Source organism: Cucurbita moschata, unplaced genomic scaffold (assembly GCF_002738365.1).
Source record: "Cucurbita moschata cultivar Rifu unplaced genomic scaffold, Cmos_1.0 Cmo_Scf00016, whole genome shotgun sequence".
Lineage (NCBI taxonomy): Eukaryota > Viridiplantae > Streptophyta > Magnoliopsida > Cucurbitales > Cucurbitaceae > Cucurbita > Cucurbita moschata.
The window spans coordinates 3293970-3308885 of NW_019268532.1; the positions used below are offsets into that span (position 1 = coordinate 3293970).

A 14916-nucleotide genomic window follows, 5' to 3' on the forward strand; every position below is an offset into this window, starting at 1 on the left:
TAATCAGAAACTGTTCTATACTTGCTTTTTTACCAATTTTCTTACACGTTAATGATATGATCAGAGAAAAGTTCTTGCCAAGAGAGCAACACATGAGTTTCTTTACAGTAATTGCATATAGTGGCATAAGAAGTTAAGTAAAATTTACATGAGTAAAGTGTCAAAGAATCTAAGTTCACACACTTATTGCTTTCCTTGATTCATGAATAAACAAATACAAGAGTCGCAGTTTCATCCAATAACTTCTGTCTTGGGAGACTAGGAGTATAAAGACAAGTTGCTTGGGGTATAAGAGGATCCCAGGAAGGCGGATATATATACAATCTTTTCCATTTATTAACACTGCATAAGTGAAGTTTGCACTTCAACAGGGAACACCAAACGAGATTCATCACATTGTAAATACAAGGGCAAATAGACATCATATAATACATGAAGAAGAGCTTGATTACTTGGAAATGATGTATGCGAGATAAAGAAAATGTAGGATAACCGCTCATGTAACCGCCCAAGCCCACCACTAGCAAATATTGTCCACTTTAGCCCGTTACGTATCGTTGTCAATCTAACGATTTTAAAACGCGTCTGCTAGGGAGAGGTTTCCACACCCTTATAAGTAATGCTTTGTTCCCCTCTCCAACTGATCACAATCCACCCCCTTGGGAGTCAGCATCCTCGCTGGCTCACCGCCCAATGTCTAGCTCTGATACCATTTGTAACAGTCCAAGCCTACCGCTAGCAAATATTGTCCTTTGGCCCGTTACGTATCGTCGTCAACCTCACGATTTTAAAACGCGTCTACTAGGGAGAGGTTTCCACACCCATATAAGGAATGCTTCGTTCCCCTCTCCAACCGATGTTGGATCTCATAGTTCAAGTGTCGTAGTTTGTCAGATCCTTCGCCAGACTAACCTACAGAACCTAGGACGAGCCTGACTACAATATATTCCATTTGCACAAACAAGTTATTTCGTTGTCATGGATTGTGGGTGTGGCATAGTGGTACAAAACTTGACTAATCTGATAACGATAAACGTAATGCGCAGAAGAGCTTAATGAACTTTAGCTGCTAGAAATTTCACTTACAGAAAAAAAGAAGAAATGAAGCTGGTCCATAGATTACCGCCTCAGCCCATACTCCACTGCATAAACAAAAACAAGTAGAAAAGTTTTGAATCACTTGCTATATTATCATCTGTTAGCAAACAAGGCCTATCATCACATGCTCTGATAAACTGCATCTAAAGTGAAACAAATTCTATGAGCGAAAATATTATGGGGTTCTTTTAAGCTATATTACCGACCACAATAAAGAATCTAAATATAACTGACCATATAATATCAATTAACAAACAACAAGCACAACTGGAATTTGAATGACCTTAAGAACTGGTTCTCCCTTGTTAGCGTTAGCAGATTGCTTTGCATTTGCTGCCATCTGAGCACGTGCAGCTCTTCCTGCAGCAGATTTTTCAAATTCTTCTTGCCTGCAAATATTTATATCATTACAGTACAAAAAAAACATGGATGATTTCAATCATAGCTTCTGATTTGAATTTCTCGTTTCATTTAAGACTGAATGCTCAATTCATCATCAAAAGGAGAAGCTGGAAGTACTTCAATAGTTCGATGTTAACTATAGCAGATACATCCTTAGTATGAACAAGTAATTAATGTATGCCCAAGTGAACTTTTTAGGAAAAGATTGGTGGGGGCAATTCATTCATCCCAAATTAGAGCACTCATGGCTTCTTTTTCTTGCTTTCTTCCTCGGTTTTCTTTAGGGCAATTAGAATTTTGTAGGAAAAAGTAGTTAAATCTATAAACCTGAAGACTAAGATTCATTCGATTGCTTTAAAAAAAAAAAATTAAGCAATCTTCGTGACAAAAACATAACGATCAACGATAGCCCTTCGTAACAAAAGACCCAAAATTCATTTCCCTATAGAATTGTCACGTCCCAGACCTATGTTAGACGAACACGACTCTTCACGATGGTATGATATTGTCCACTTTGAGCCTAAGCTCTCGTGGCTTTGCTTTGGGCTTCTAGCCGATGTGGGACTTTCATCATCCAACACCTCCCCTCGAACAAAGTACGTCTCCCCTTAATCGAGGCTTGGCTCCTTTTCTTTTGGAGTCCTTTGTTTGACATTGGAGGATTTTATTGGCATGGCTAAGTTTAGGACATGGCTCTGATACCATGTTAGATGAACACGACTCTCCACAATGGTATGATATTGTCCACTTTGAGCATAAGCTCTCGTGGCTTTTCTTTGGGCTTCAGGCCTCAAGATAATATTATTTGATTATAAACTCATGATCATTCCCTAAATTAGCCGACGTATGACTTTCATCCTCCAACAATCTGAACAATTAACATTGACTAACAAGATCGAAGTGCTGATCAAAAAACATAACGATCAACGATAGCCCTAATCAAATGATAAACTGCTCTAATTGTAAAGGATCGATCAAGACGTACAGAAGTTCCGAATGGAAGTTAAAAGTGAGGGAGGAGGAAGCTACCTTCTCTGAGCTGCTTCGGCAGCTTTGGACCGAGCTTCAACGGAGGCCAATCTTTCTTCCTCTTTTCTCTGTTGCTTTTGGTCTTCGTCCAGACAACTCACGCATTGCCCCATCGCTTTGCTTGCACTTGCAGGTTTTCCCTCGAAATCTCGAATGGGTATTTTCACTATCAATTTTGACTTTCTTGGCATTCGTATTATATTGGACGGTTAGGATTGAATTTACAATACCTAACGTTATCTCACAGCGCCATGTCATTATCCGCTTTACAATCCTCAAAAATTCCGTTTACAGCTCAGATTTCTATTCCTTGCCACGTATTAAATTCCATTTTCAACTTTTTAAGTTTGTGCTATTTTAATTATATCTGGATTAAATTTTAATTATTTATTTTTAATTGCATCTTAAATTTAAAAAATTAAGGGCGTTCATATAAACATTTATTTCGGTGGAGTCCGGAAAATAGGATTATAACTCATCGTAATCATACCCTATTTTAAAGATTATTATGACTGATTACAAATATTTGATGTCTGTAATCAATGTTAGTGATGCATTATGACTTGTAAATGTTTGATATTTGAAATTTATGAGATTTTTATTATTAGTGTAACATGTATTGTAAACCATTAAAAAAACAACTTGACAACGTAGGTTGAGTTGTGAACTTTATTTGAGTTGCTCGGGTCGTCAAACTAACCAATTTGAAATTCGAATTTGTCTCAAAGTTTTTTCCAACCCAACCTATGTATACCTCTGTTAAGAACAGTTAAGTTAGTGAACGAGGGAATTAGGCAAAGCTCGAACTAGAGAATGAACCAAAACGCAAGAGCAAAGGAGAGAAAAACCATAACACGAGCGTTAACGAGAGTCAAAGCCAAACCCATAGTGCAAACGGGAGCCAAAACTAAAAGCGGTGTTAGTATAATACATTGTGTCATTTTAGTCATATTCTTATTCTCGTGGTTCGCTATCACTATACTATTTCCCAAGCTTAATCTATCACTCTTGCATAGTCTATGCATGCTTTTACTATTGTATGGTTATGGGTCGCGCTCGGTCTATCACTCTATTTGAGAAAAGTCTACTTCAAGCTATCTCTCAATTCCCATCTTGCTCTCATTCTCAATCTACATCCTACTATTTTCTTACCATCAATAAACTCAACTCAATTGTCTCATCATGCTCCAATTTCATGCACAATCGACACCCAAGTTCTTGACTTTAACAAAATCGTAGACCCGGACTTAGATCTTTCCTTTTTATAGTTTGCTATCCATGCATAACCTACCGATCATTTACTCCTTTTGGTACATCAGGTAACAAATATGTATTCTTAATCACGGGCAATTATGATATGACAATGAACTATATGATTAATGGTTCATTTTCAATTATGGTAAGACGTAATTGAATAACAATTATGACTTGAGAGTAAGTGGGTCACCGAAGATGCAAAAGAGTAAGACCGTGATTAGCTCAAGCTCATGATTTGGTAGATTGTTTGAGAAAGTAGCAGACTATATCACGATGTGCAGTTGCTCGAACAACTACAGTTATGATACACGTGAATGTGCAGTTGGTTATGAAGTACAATACTAAACATTATAAAATGTAGGTGACAAAGGGCTTCGTTTCAGATCAACTGAATTATTCTAGGACATTGGGTGAGCTGTTACATTATTAGCCATTGCATTACTTTTTGGAGTATAATATTGATAGGAGGATGATGGGTCCTTATTGGTTTGTGATTTGTGATGTTCTTTTAATAGCTTTAATGTTGTGCCTTACAAATGAAGAAAGTGTCACTCTAATCATGAAGTAAAGGTGTGTAACAAGCAACTGTTAGTAGATATGGTTCGAGATCCAGCGTTCTTACTAACACACTGCCTGATGTCTGCCTCTTTCGGGCTCAGCATTCTTGCTAGCACACCACTCGATGTCTGGCTCTGATACTATTTGTAACAGTCCAAGCCCGCTATTAGCAAATATTCTCCGCTTTAGCTCGTTACGTATTACCGTCAGCTTCACAGTTTTAACACGCGTCTGCTAGGGAGAGATTTCCACACCCTTATAAAAAGTGTTGCGTTTATCTTTCCAATCGATGTGAGATCTCACAAGAATCTTTTCGAAGTTGGAAAGCAAGCAGGCTATCCACCTGACTGAGGTGTGTTCGCTTTTCAAACTTATGGCCCCTCTGGTTCCCATCCTTCCTTTACAGCAAATGCCATCTCCATTTTCCTGAAATAATGTAGATGAAATTTCAAATTAAATTTTGTTGCCTTCATACTTAGTTAAAATGTTAGTATCTGTTCTATTTTAGTCCTTGAACTTTCTTACGATTTTTGAACGGATCTCTTCACTTATTGCTAACTCTAAGAACTAGACATTAAAAGTAACTTAAAAAGCAAGCATGTATGGCCCCACGTACGTATAATTTCAATCGACTGATACGTTATACAAATTTTTCGTTAGAACATATGATAATACAGAAACCAAACGATAATTTGAACTCTAAAAAACAGTTTCTAAAATAATAATCAGTACTAATCAGATTAATTGTTAAATTTATCATCAATGAATCCTAATCCAAAATAAAGCTATTGTCTACGTACCTGTCATCATGATTGTTTGCTTCCCCCACTGAAATTATATATCCTTTGCTTCATTTTTTCCTATTCTTCCAAACAAAGCTCATTTCTTTCACTGAAGCCTCCACAGAGAAGAAGAAACCTTCACTGCAAGACAATGGCATTTGCAGGCACAACCCAGAAGTGTATGGCTTGTGAAAAGACCGTCTATCTCGTCGACAAGTTGACCGCTGATAACCGTGTCTACCACAAAGCCTGCTTCAGATGTCACCATTGCAAAGGAACTCTCAAGGTAAGACCACCACTGGTTTTTGTTCTTCTTATTTGTCTGTAGCTAATGAAGGAGCTGGAACTTAAACTGAAGTTGTTCATCGGTTTTCAGCTCAGCAACTACAATTCCTTTGAAGGGGTCCTTTACTGCAGGCCACACTTTGATCAGATCTTTAAGAGGACTGGTAGTCTTGACAAAAGCTTTGAAGGTACAAAATTCTTGTTTGAATGGAACTGATTCTTCAGGTTCTTCAGGTTTCGATGCTAATTCTCTGTCGGATCTGTCTTTTTCGTGTTTTTAGGGACACCCAAGATCGTAAAACCAGAGAAACCGATCGATGGCGAGGTAATTCCCTTGAGCTTGTTACCTGAAGAATTTATTATATCTTTCCCATTAATCTAAAAAACGTATCAACAGAAACGGGCAGCGAGCAAGGTTGCTAACATGTTCGGTGGAACAAGAGATAAATGTCTTGGCTGTAATAACACCGTCTTTCCAATAGAAAAGGTAACGACAAGACCCGAGTTTTTCTTCTTCCTCCTTTCGTTTCATTAACTCAATCAGCAAATCCAACCTCTGTCAATGGTTTCTGTTTCAAGGTTACTGTGAATGGAATTCCATACCATAAAACTTGCTTCAAATGCTGTCATGGAGGATGCACGATCAGTCCTTCAAACTACATCGCTCACGAGGGGCGACTTTACTGCAAGCACCACCATATCCAACTGATCAAGGAGAAAGGAAACTTGAGTCAGCTTGAAGGAGACCATGAAAAGATAACAAGGGAGAAAATCAATGGTGGAGAGGTGGCTTCTGAGGCCTGATCTGCACAATCTAGCTTTCTCTTATAGCTATCAGATCAGACAAGATACCCTTATATCCTCCTCTGCAACCCTCAAGAGTCTTTTAAGGCTATGCACTAAGAAAAATACAAGCATCAGTTGTGTTTCCTGTTAAAAGTGTGTTTTTTGGCCTCTCTGTTTCTTATATATTCAAATAACATGCTCAAACAGATGCCAAGATCTGTTTGATTTTCACCATCTTTCATACTGAAAAAGAGTGGCATGTTTATGAATCTGAATCGTCTTCCTGTCAATTCCAAGGGATGCTCATAATTATATGACATGAACCAAGACATCAATCATGTAATATAAACTTCAAGGAAAATGGGAAGAACACGTTGTCAAGATTATCAAAAGATGCTTCAATTCATGCCCCATTGAAGAAGAATCAAGTTTCATTGTTATAAATTTTGGGTGGATCATAATTTCGAGTTATGGTGTTTATTTGACGTATTTTAGGGCTTATTTACATGGTAGTTAATTATAGCCATAAAGTATATATAGTAGCTAATTATGGTCATGGAATATAGTTACAACTCTTAGAATGCCTCGTGAAGGTTAAAGGTGGAAAGTTTCTTTGCAATTCTATATAGTTTAGGTTGCATGTAGGATCATTAAAGCTTGACATGATCAATCTTGCTTGTGGAGTGATTCGAATCTCAAACAAGTGTTCTTGCCTTAAGACATTTGATCAACAAGGTAATCCGAATCTTACTTCCCTTGCAGTGATTCCTTATCATTTGGTATCAAAGCTTTCCTTTGGGCGGATTTCATATCATTATACATGGATTCCATGTTTAATCCGTATTTTCTTTCATGGTTTGTTCTTATTTTTGACTCCTCATTGTGAAGGTTGGCTGCTTATCCTATAAGTGGCTACTATGTCTTTTGACTAAGCTCACAGCCCTACCTTTCAATCTATTAGGTCAAAAAACCTGTAAACAATAGGGAGAAACCATGTTTTCAGAACAACCATTCTAGCTTTACATGAAAAAGAAAAAGAACATTGTATTTGTGAACTTTTGACATGATCAGCAATTCATAATCAATCTGTACATTGTATAAAGAATAATATTGGCCAAAGAATGCATCAAATCATTACAATGTTAACTAAAAGGAGAATCAATAAACACATTATTCCACAGTGTCCAGAATTAAACCATTTCGAGCAATGTGCTGCAGGTCTATAATAAAGTTATCCCTAAGGAAACCGAACCCAAAAGTTCCATTATTGTATTGCCAAATTCTTCCCTCGACATTACGAGGATTTGGAATACTTCCAGCTAGGTCTGGTAGGACTAGATCATAACTCGAGTTCACGCAAAGGATGCGAGAAATCTTTTTATTTTCTATTGAAGGCACTAGCTCTTCAATGTCATTGGCTGGTAGAGGCCGAACATGTATTCGACAGTCATATAAAAGTTCTTCCTCAAGGGAGAATGGAGTTTCCAAGAACGTAGTATTCGATGTCCAAAACACAGGAGCATTACTAGAGAAACGTTCGGACGAGTCCCTAACCCTCCGACAAGAAATGCCACCAATGTCATCATATACAACAAGATAGAAATCCATGCTCATATCATCACTGATTCCCTGCAAGATGAAATAGGAGTCCATGCTATATCATCTCACATAACCAGCACTATTGTACCACTAGCAAGAATGAAATTAAAATCAACAAACAGCTGTTCTACTCCTAACCAGCCAAAGAAACGATCAAATTGACAGAAAATACAGCATGTTTCTTCATTGAGCTCAATTGATGCAGATATCAGAGCCTAACAATGATCACATCAGCTATACAACATAGAACATGAATAAACCCACCTGCAATTTCTGAAATCAGATGGTTTGAACGTTTCCAAGCCATTAAATTCTCAAGTTTTGGTAGCATGTTCTTAATATTTTGTTGTATTGTATATATCAAGCTAGTTGAAAGACTATATAAACACAAGGAGGTAAGAGAGGGAGACAACACCTTCCACAAGCCCTGTAATGGCCGCAATGGTGTGGGCGAGCAATTGACAATTTTAACGAAATGCTCTGGTTCCCATTTCTTCTTTCCTAGCCTTTCCTTCTCCCTCCTCCTTTGCCTCCTTGAAGCTCTATCCCCACCAGGACTGGTTCTATTCGCAAAATGCTGATAAATTTCTGACATTAATTGGTCCGGTAAGCTTCCGGGAGAGCCACTGGCCACTTCGTTCACATCAGTTGCGGCGGCCAAATTGGCGAAACTCGAACTCCGGCGGAATCCCTTTTTCCTTTGTTCTGGGGAATTCGGATAAACAAACGTCTGATTTTCCTCGATGACAAAATGATTTTTCCCCATGAAGCTCAAATCGACGGGAACCAAATCGCAATCGGAGAAATCGGATTCTCCCAAATCCGCAAATTTCCCGGCGAAGTCTGAACAGCCCTTGGGGTCAATAAAACCCATGGCCTTACCTTCTGAAGAGAGCCCCAGCCATAGAAATGGAGACTTAACCACATCGTAAGTACCGTTCCTCGATGGAGAAACCCTAAATCCAGCGAGAAAATCCGAGCCCCATTCGAAGAACACCAGCGGCGGCGATGATACGCTAGACGAGCCACTCCGGCGCCAAAAACCTAATAAATTCTCCCATTGAAGAAGAGTTCTATAGAGTAACCTGTAAGTAATGTTTCCTTTTCCCCAATTCTTGATCTGAGTTTTCGATCCCCATCTCCGATCGCACATCGTAAACCACAGTTTCCGATCATTCCTGCAGAGCGAGACGACTCTCTTCGATGTACAAGAGAAAGTGACTACATCGGAGGGAGAGAGGAAGGAGAGAATACATAACTGAACATCTTCAGGAAAGTCAGTGAAGGAGAAGGAACCCATCTCATCAAATCCGGAGCTAAGATTCGCCATGTTTGCAGCTCTATGAACAGATTTTCTCGGAAAATCCGGATTTTCCCAATGAAATCAGCAAAATAACTTGCGCGACAAATTGAGGTTTTCCTGTGCGTGAGGGAAGAGCAAATCTGGAAAGAAAAAAAAAATGGAGGCAAACTCGAAGATTCCTTATCGGAGTATGGAATTTATTCCTCGGAAATCCGCCGAGTCAAACTTGTTTACGAGTGTTCCAAGAAACGGCCCAATTCATTTAGAACAAAACTAAATCAAAGTTGATTAAATTGTTACTTAACCAAAAGCTCAGAATCAAATCATAAATTACAAATATTTATTTTACTTTGAATAAATCTAAAAAGTTTGCTTTTTTATTTGAATTAAATTTTATTTGATAATAGAATATACAAATTATTTTCTTCCTTTTGATAAAATCCTTACGAAACTATAAACCAAAGAATATTTCCAATATTGATGGAAATACTTTGCGTGGTCATCAATCATCAAGAACAACCATCACACGTCCTCATTCCAGCACACGCCACGTCATACCTATCTCGATTTCGATGGCCATGCTTTGTCCATCCCACGCCACGTCAGCCCTCCGATTCACCGAAACCCGTTGCTTCCACTTGCTACCCGACCCAGGCCCATTTCTACCTTCAATGTCAAAGGCTCGGCCCACAAAATCATGGATCGTCTCTAGGCCCAAATTTAGTCTCCAACATTTGATTTGATGGAAGCAGAGATAGAGACAGAGACAGAGAAGACTTGTTGATTGGGCGTAAAGCTGTTTGTAGGTGGCTTTTTAAGTCCATTGTCAAATTTCAGGGCTCAACCTAGACAGGCGGTGGAAATTACCAAGCTGGAGTACGGTAGGGGCAAAGGAAATTTCCGGTGGAGCGGTGAAATGCGTAGAGATCAGAAAGAACACCAATGGCGAAAGCACTCTACTGCCCCGACACTGACACTGAGAGACGAAAGCTAGGGGAGCGAATGGGATTAGATACTCCAGTAGTCCTAGGCGTAAACGATGGATACTAGGCGCTGTGCGTATCGACCTGTGCAGTGCTGTAGCTAACGCGTTAAGTATTGACCATTCGAAAAATGGTGTCATTAACTAATTCAAACTAGAGCGAAGCCTTCTCAATCCTATTCTAGCGAAATTCTATATTTATTTTAGCAGGAATTGTACTAGGGATTCCCTAGGGAGAATTTTTCTCCGTTTATTATTTTTATACGAAAAATAGTCATTTAATTTTCTATAATGTAATATTCTTAATCAGATTTCTTATTGCTTTTGTTGTCAAAACACCGATTATACCCTTCCATACATGGTTACCAGATACCCACGGAGAGGCACATTACCATACTTGTATACTTCTAGCTGGAATCTTATTAAAAATGGGAGCATATGGATTGGTTCATACCAATATGGAATACTTTTCATTTTTCAACATAAAGTGCAAATTAGTGTTAATTCACTCGTGTTATTAGAGATTAGAGTTGAATCATTTTGTTGTAAATTATTGTTTATTGATCAAATTATTTCGCCTACGGGCTGATAAGGAGGGAAACGAAAGAATCTCTGCTAGTTGAAACTTACGAGTGGAATCTAGAAAATATGTTTTTAAAAATAGTTATATTAGGCAAAATGGGTCAAAAAAATTAAGCAAGAACAGGAACAGGGATGAAGAACAGTGGACAGGGATGGAGAACATAATCGGTTATCTCCCGTCCCATTCACATTTATCTTTTGGAGAGAAATTTTTTTTTGTCGTTCCCTCCACGTCCCTTTATTAAATGGGTTAATTTTTGCTTTATTCTTTAAAAGGAAGAAATAAAAAAATTGAGAAATTTGGTGAATGTTGGGCATGCCCATAAAAGCTTGGCATTGGGCCAATATAGTAACAGTTATGGATTGTTTTGGGCCAGCGGGAAATATGGAGGGCGCGCGTCGACTGTTGAAGCCATTCGTAACTTTCCATTTACGAAACCAACAGTTTACTTGATTCATTTCATTCTTTTTCGGATCTCAAGCAGGCATTGCTGCCAGGAACAGAATTTGGAAGCTGTAGCTGGGTGCAACTCCACTCTCGCTGTCAGTGAAGCCGCCCATTGGAAAATGGAGGACGCCTTTTCCAGATCTATCTCTGAGGTTTGCATTGCTCTTTCACTCACCTTGTCTTCCTTCCGCTTCCTTGTATCCGACTTTGAATCAAACTCTACAATTCGCCTTCACAACACCATTGATTCGGAGCACTGGAAGGAAATTACACAGTTTTATTCGAATTGTGGATTAAGACCCATTTGATAATTTATTGAGTTTTGTGTATAAATCCGCTTGTTGATTCGAATTTATTGCTCTCTCCATTCAACAATTATCTTGCATTTTCTGATTTAGCTGTTTGAATTCCTAGTGCAATTTTACATTCGGTGTTTTATGTTCGAACAGGTCTTGGGATTTTTTGGGGTTGACCCATCACAAGGTCTCACAGACGATCAGGTATTGGGAATCCTATGAGTCATGCACAATATTGATTGATGTTCATCCAAGTTTCAAATTAAGCTGCTGATGGTTAATTTTGTTGTAAAAAAACTTCTTTACCATTTCAGGTTTTGCATCATGCTAGAGTTTATGGAAAAAATGGTACGTTTTCTGACCCTGGTTCTAGACCGTCAGTCGTACTTCCGAAATTGTTCCTCTCTATTTTTGACACCAAAGTAAATAAATTTGGTTGATAGTTATCGAATATGGAGGTTATTTCGTATGTTGGTAGTTTACTTAGTGAAAAGTGGAGGCAAAATATTTGCTGTTTTGAGTATTGTTTTGATGAGATGGACAGTTCTATTGGTGAAATGAGATAAAGAACTAACTTAAGTATTCTGTCATTGACTATTGTTTGTTTGACTCCTAAAAACTTCTCATAGTAGTATCTACTTTCCAGGATAGTCAATGCTATAAGGCGGTCTTCTATCATTGTTTTTAGTTCGTTCTATTGATGAATGCGGGATTTCTCTATTGAATTCGATTTTTATCTAACAAGATGATTAGGAAAAGGTTTTCTTTTAAGGCATACATATTTAGGAGGATCCATAGTGATGTTTGACCGTCCTGCAACCGTTTTACAGGGTTTTAATGATTTTGGTATTCTAACTAGATTTTCATTGAAGCATTTATTTTCTAAAACAGCATTACACTATGTGCATCATTCATCGTTTTCAAGTATTTAGCGTAAAGTGGTTGGAATCCAGATGAAGGTTCTGTTTATTATACGTGTTATAAGCTTGAAGAGGAAAGCATGTGGAAAACTATCCATTCATGCTTTAATGGCATACAATTCCTTTCTTTAAAGTAAAAGAATTGGGTATACATGTGAGGTTACTTCCCTGAAAACTAAAAAAGGAACCTGGTTGGTTATTTATAATATGTTAATAACCTATTCCTGTTATGTTGCCTGGTTCGCTTCCAATTAGCCACTTTTCCATCTTTATCTACCAAATGTGATGTAACATATTATAATTCATTATCTGCTTTCTCTAATGTTTTTGTTTTCTCTTGAATTGCATGATGACGCTTCCAGAGTTACCTGAGGAGAAAAGTAAGTAGCGGACTTATTGGCTTCTTTATCTGCACATTTTTGTCTTGCATTTCCTTTTCCTTCTGTGTGAAATGATATTATTTATCATTATTTTGAGGAAATTTATGCATTCATTTTTTTTTTCTTCTTTTGATAAAGTTGTATGATGGATCAAAAGTTCTCAAGTGTACAAAGTCTAAATATTCAGCGATTAAAAATTTTCTAGTCCAATCCCAATGAAAAACGGCTTCTCATAAAGAGATAAAAAAATCTCTAGGCTAAAACCCTATAACGAAGTGTGGTTGTTTAAATGTTGGATTGAAAGTACTATTTCCTGATATTTTTCTAATATATGGTTGCCCGCTATTGTCACTTTTATCAGTTTTACTATCTTAATATGATTGTCATCTTGCCCAACTCTAGTTTTTGAATCCAGCAACCAGCAGAATTTTACAGCTGTTTTAGGAAATTTGGATGTATTTTGTGTTTTTTTTTCTTGTTTTCCCTATCACCATTGCCTTCAAAAACTGTGCAGAGAATTCAGAGTTGAAAAATAATTTTGTTATTTAACAGCTTATATGAACTATTATTTTTATATGATTTTATGTTGAGCTGCCTCCTTCAATGAGTATCTATCATTAAATTGATTTAACTCCTTGTGCCTCCCAGCTGATTTTTTCCCATGAATCCACATTTGTACAAAATTATACGAGAGAAGGTGAATGAATTGAGAGAAAAGGCCCTATAAAAGAGAAAATACAGGCAATATAAACATACTTTGGAAGGAAGGATTGTAAAAATAAGGTGGAAGGGACTGAAGGGGATCATTGTCAATTTAGTGATTCTCTTGAAAACAAACACAAGAACCATTTCTGATCAAGAAGTTCACGAGGGGACAAGTTAGACGCTGAAAGCTGGCTTTTAAGGGGTTTCTGGATGTTCCATTATTCATTGCAATCAGAACAAACCAATGGATTAACACTCATACTAAGTAATGACTTCATGCTTCACGATTGTTGTTAAGGAAAAAAACTATAATTGCTCAGCCAAGAGAGCAATATTCTTTCCCAACCGGCAAACCATCCTCCTCAGAAGCTCTTACAACTGGTTCCCACTGAACCAGATGGTCTGTTCTCCTCCCTCTACCCCTTGCAAAAGTCTCTCGTGCCGTAGCAATTATTTTATACCAACTAGTCACCAAGATTGTAGGCCGGAAATCCTCTACTTTATGTGCATTCAACCTCTTAAGTAGAGGACAAACGTAATCTCATTCGTGAGTTTTACCCATCTCATAAAATTTGTTAAATATCTTCAGCAAATTCCCACCTCATGACCTCTCAACTAGCCTAGAAAAATGTACAAGTGAAACCATCAGGACTAGATACCCGTAGCCCCTCAAAACTAAGACCATTCTCTGGATCGCTTCCAATGTTATTTGATTTTCTATCAATGAGGACAAGAAGATTCAGAAGGAGAGCAGAGTATAAGGGCTTAGGTAAATCCAGTTCATTAATGAGGGAAGTGTTTAAGGACGAGGAGGGTACCACATCTACCTAAAAGTCAGGATCTCTTGAAAGAATTTCTCCGTTATTGGTAACATGGGAGTCAATCAAGTTTCTGCGTCTCCTAAAATGCAGACTCCCTCTTGCATCTGTTACACTCTAGATTTCTATCTCCAACCAGTTTCCTCCTTTTGAAGTAGCAATTCAACTTACCCTTAAGCCTGAGCAAGAAATAGCTATTCAATTGTAAGTGAATTGAAGAGATAAAGATTCTAATTTGTAACAGGCTGGTGTTGTGTTTCCTTGTGTAGGAAGTTTACTTTGGTGATTTGGTTCCCCTGGATGGAAAGAGGTCAATTTTCTCCTTTTTAATGCAGACATCACTGGAAATATGAGAGAATTCTAGTTTCTCAAGATTGAGATGTACCTCTTTATGAATTTGAAGTCTTTCTACCAATTCACCCTACTAGACCTCCAAAGATTTTTTTTTTAAAGGTTGTTGTAGCCACACATTTTTTAAAATAAAAGGACAAAGGTCCCCCTAAACAACATCAGTAGTGGTTAAAATTGGTGTTTACGAGGGTATAGAATGGATCGACTCCTATAATAATTATTTTATACGGTAAGAAAATAATGAAGAAATTTTACATGCTTGTTTGTATTCTTTGGAGCCGAAACTTCTCTCATACTGTTTGAAGTCTCTTTTTTTTTTTTTTTTTTTTTTTTTT

General features: G+C 37.7%; 4 protein-coding genes across 5 annotated transcripts in view; 2 read left to right on the forward strand and 2 right to left on the reverse strand.

The window, feature by feature from the left end:
* Window positions 1-2701, reverse strand: LOC111454028. Of its 2 annotated transcripts, none has more exons than XM_023095299.1 (4): window positions 2530-2701; window positions 1382-1487; window positions 1087-1142; window positions 1-342 (listed from the first exon to the last, which is right to left on the reverse strand). In XM_023095299.1, the coding sequence occupies exons 1-3, from the start codon at window positions 2640-2642 to the stop codon at window positions 1128-1130; spliced, it is 234 nt and encodes a 77-aa protein (XP_022951067.1). In that variant the 5' UTR covers window positions 2643-2701; the 3' UTR covers window positions 1-342; window positions 1087-1127. The 2 variants fall into 2 exon arrangements, with proteins under 2 accessions (XP_022951067.1, XP_022951068.1); XM_023095300.1 differs by having other exon boundaries at window positions 1-362.
* Window positions 2702-5183: 2482 nt separating this feature from the next.
* On the forward strand, window positions 5184-6578 carry LOC111454152 (LIM domain-containing protein WLIM1-like). The gene is made up of 5 exons (XM_023095493.1): window positions 5184-5412; window positions 5503-5599; window positions 5693-5736; window positions 5809-5898; window positions 5991-6578. The coding sequence occupies exons 1-5, from the start codon at window positions 5278-5280 to the stop codon at window positions 6213-6215; spliced, it is 591 nt and encodes a 196-aa protein (XP_022951261.1). The 5' UTR covers window positions 5184-5277; the 3' UTR covers window positions 6216-6578.
* A 643-nt stretch (window positions 6579-7221) lies between these two features.
* On the reverse strand, window positions 7222-9476 carry LOC111454151 (F-box protein At3g12350-like). Its single transcript, XM_023095492.1, has 2 exons — window positions 8212-9476; window positions 7222-7826 (listed from the first exon to the last, which is right to left on the reverse strand). Exons 1-2 carry the CDS (start codon window positions 9124-9126, stop codon window positions 7368-7370), a joined length of 1374 nt encoding a protein of 457 aa, XP_022951260.1. The 5' UTR covers window positions 9127-9476; the 3' UTR covers window positions 7222-7367.
* Window positions 9477-11105: 1629 nt separating this feature from the next.
* LOC111454150 (calcium-transporting ATPase 3, endoplasmic reticulum-type) overlaps window positions 11106-14916 on the forward strand; it is a 26563-nt gene continuing 22752 nt past the window's right edge. The window contains exons 1-4 of the mRNA XM_023095491.1: window positions 11106-11263; window positions 11561-11611; window positions 11722-11755; window positions 12690-12707. Of these exons, the coding sequence (XP_022951259.1) occupies window positions 11231-11263; window positions 11561-11611; window positions 11722-11755; window positions 12690-12707 (136 nt within the window). The 5' untranslated portion in view covers window positions 11106-11230. The remainder of the gene's footprint in view (window positions 11264-11560; window positions 11612-11721; window positions 11756-12689; window positions 12708-14916) is intronic.

What these genes read in the sequence shown, in the direction of transcription:
- LOC111454151 (XM_023095492.1), bottom strand. Translation starts at nt 9,126, where the DNA reads ATGGCGAATCTTAGCTCCGGATTTGATGAGATGGGTTCCTTCTCCTTC. An exon ending in CATTACAGGGCTTGTGGAAG is followed by an intron (nt 7,827 to 8,211) that starts GTGTTGTCTCCC and finishes TTCATCTTGCAG; the next exon opens with GGAATCAGTGATGATATGAG.
- LOC111454028 (XM_023095299.1), bottom strand. Translation starts at nt 2,642, where the DNA reads ATGGGGCAATGCGTGAGTTGTCTGGACGAAGACCAAAAGCAACAGAGA. An exon ending in GCCGAAGCAGCTCAGAGAAG is followed by an intron (nt 1,488 to 2,529) that starts GTAGCTTCCTCC and finishes AAATATTTGCAG; the next exon opens with GCAAGAAGAATTTGAAAAAT.
- LOC111454152 (XM_023095493.1), top strand. Translation starts at nt 5,278, where the DNA reads ATGGCATTTGCAGGCACAACCCAGAAGTGTATGGCTTGTGAAAAGACC. An exon ending in AGAAACCGATCGATGGCGAG is followed by an intron (nt 5,737 to 5,808) that starts GTAATTCCCTTG and finishes ACGTATCAACAG; the next exon opens with AAACGGGCAGCGAGCAAGGT. An exon ending in CCGTCTTTCCAATAGAAAAG is followed by an intron (nt 5,899 to 5,990) that starts GTAACGACAAGA and finishes TTCTGTTTCAAG; the next exon opens with GTTACTGTGAATGGAATTCC.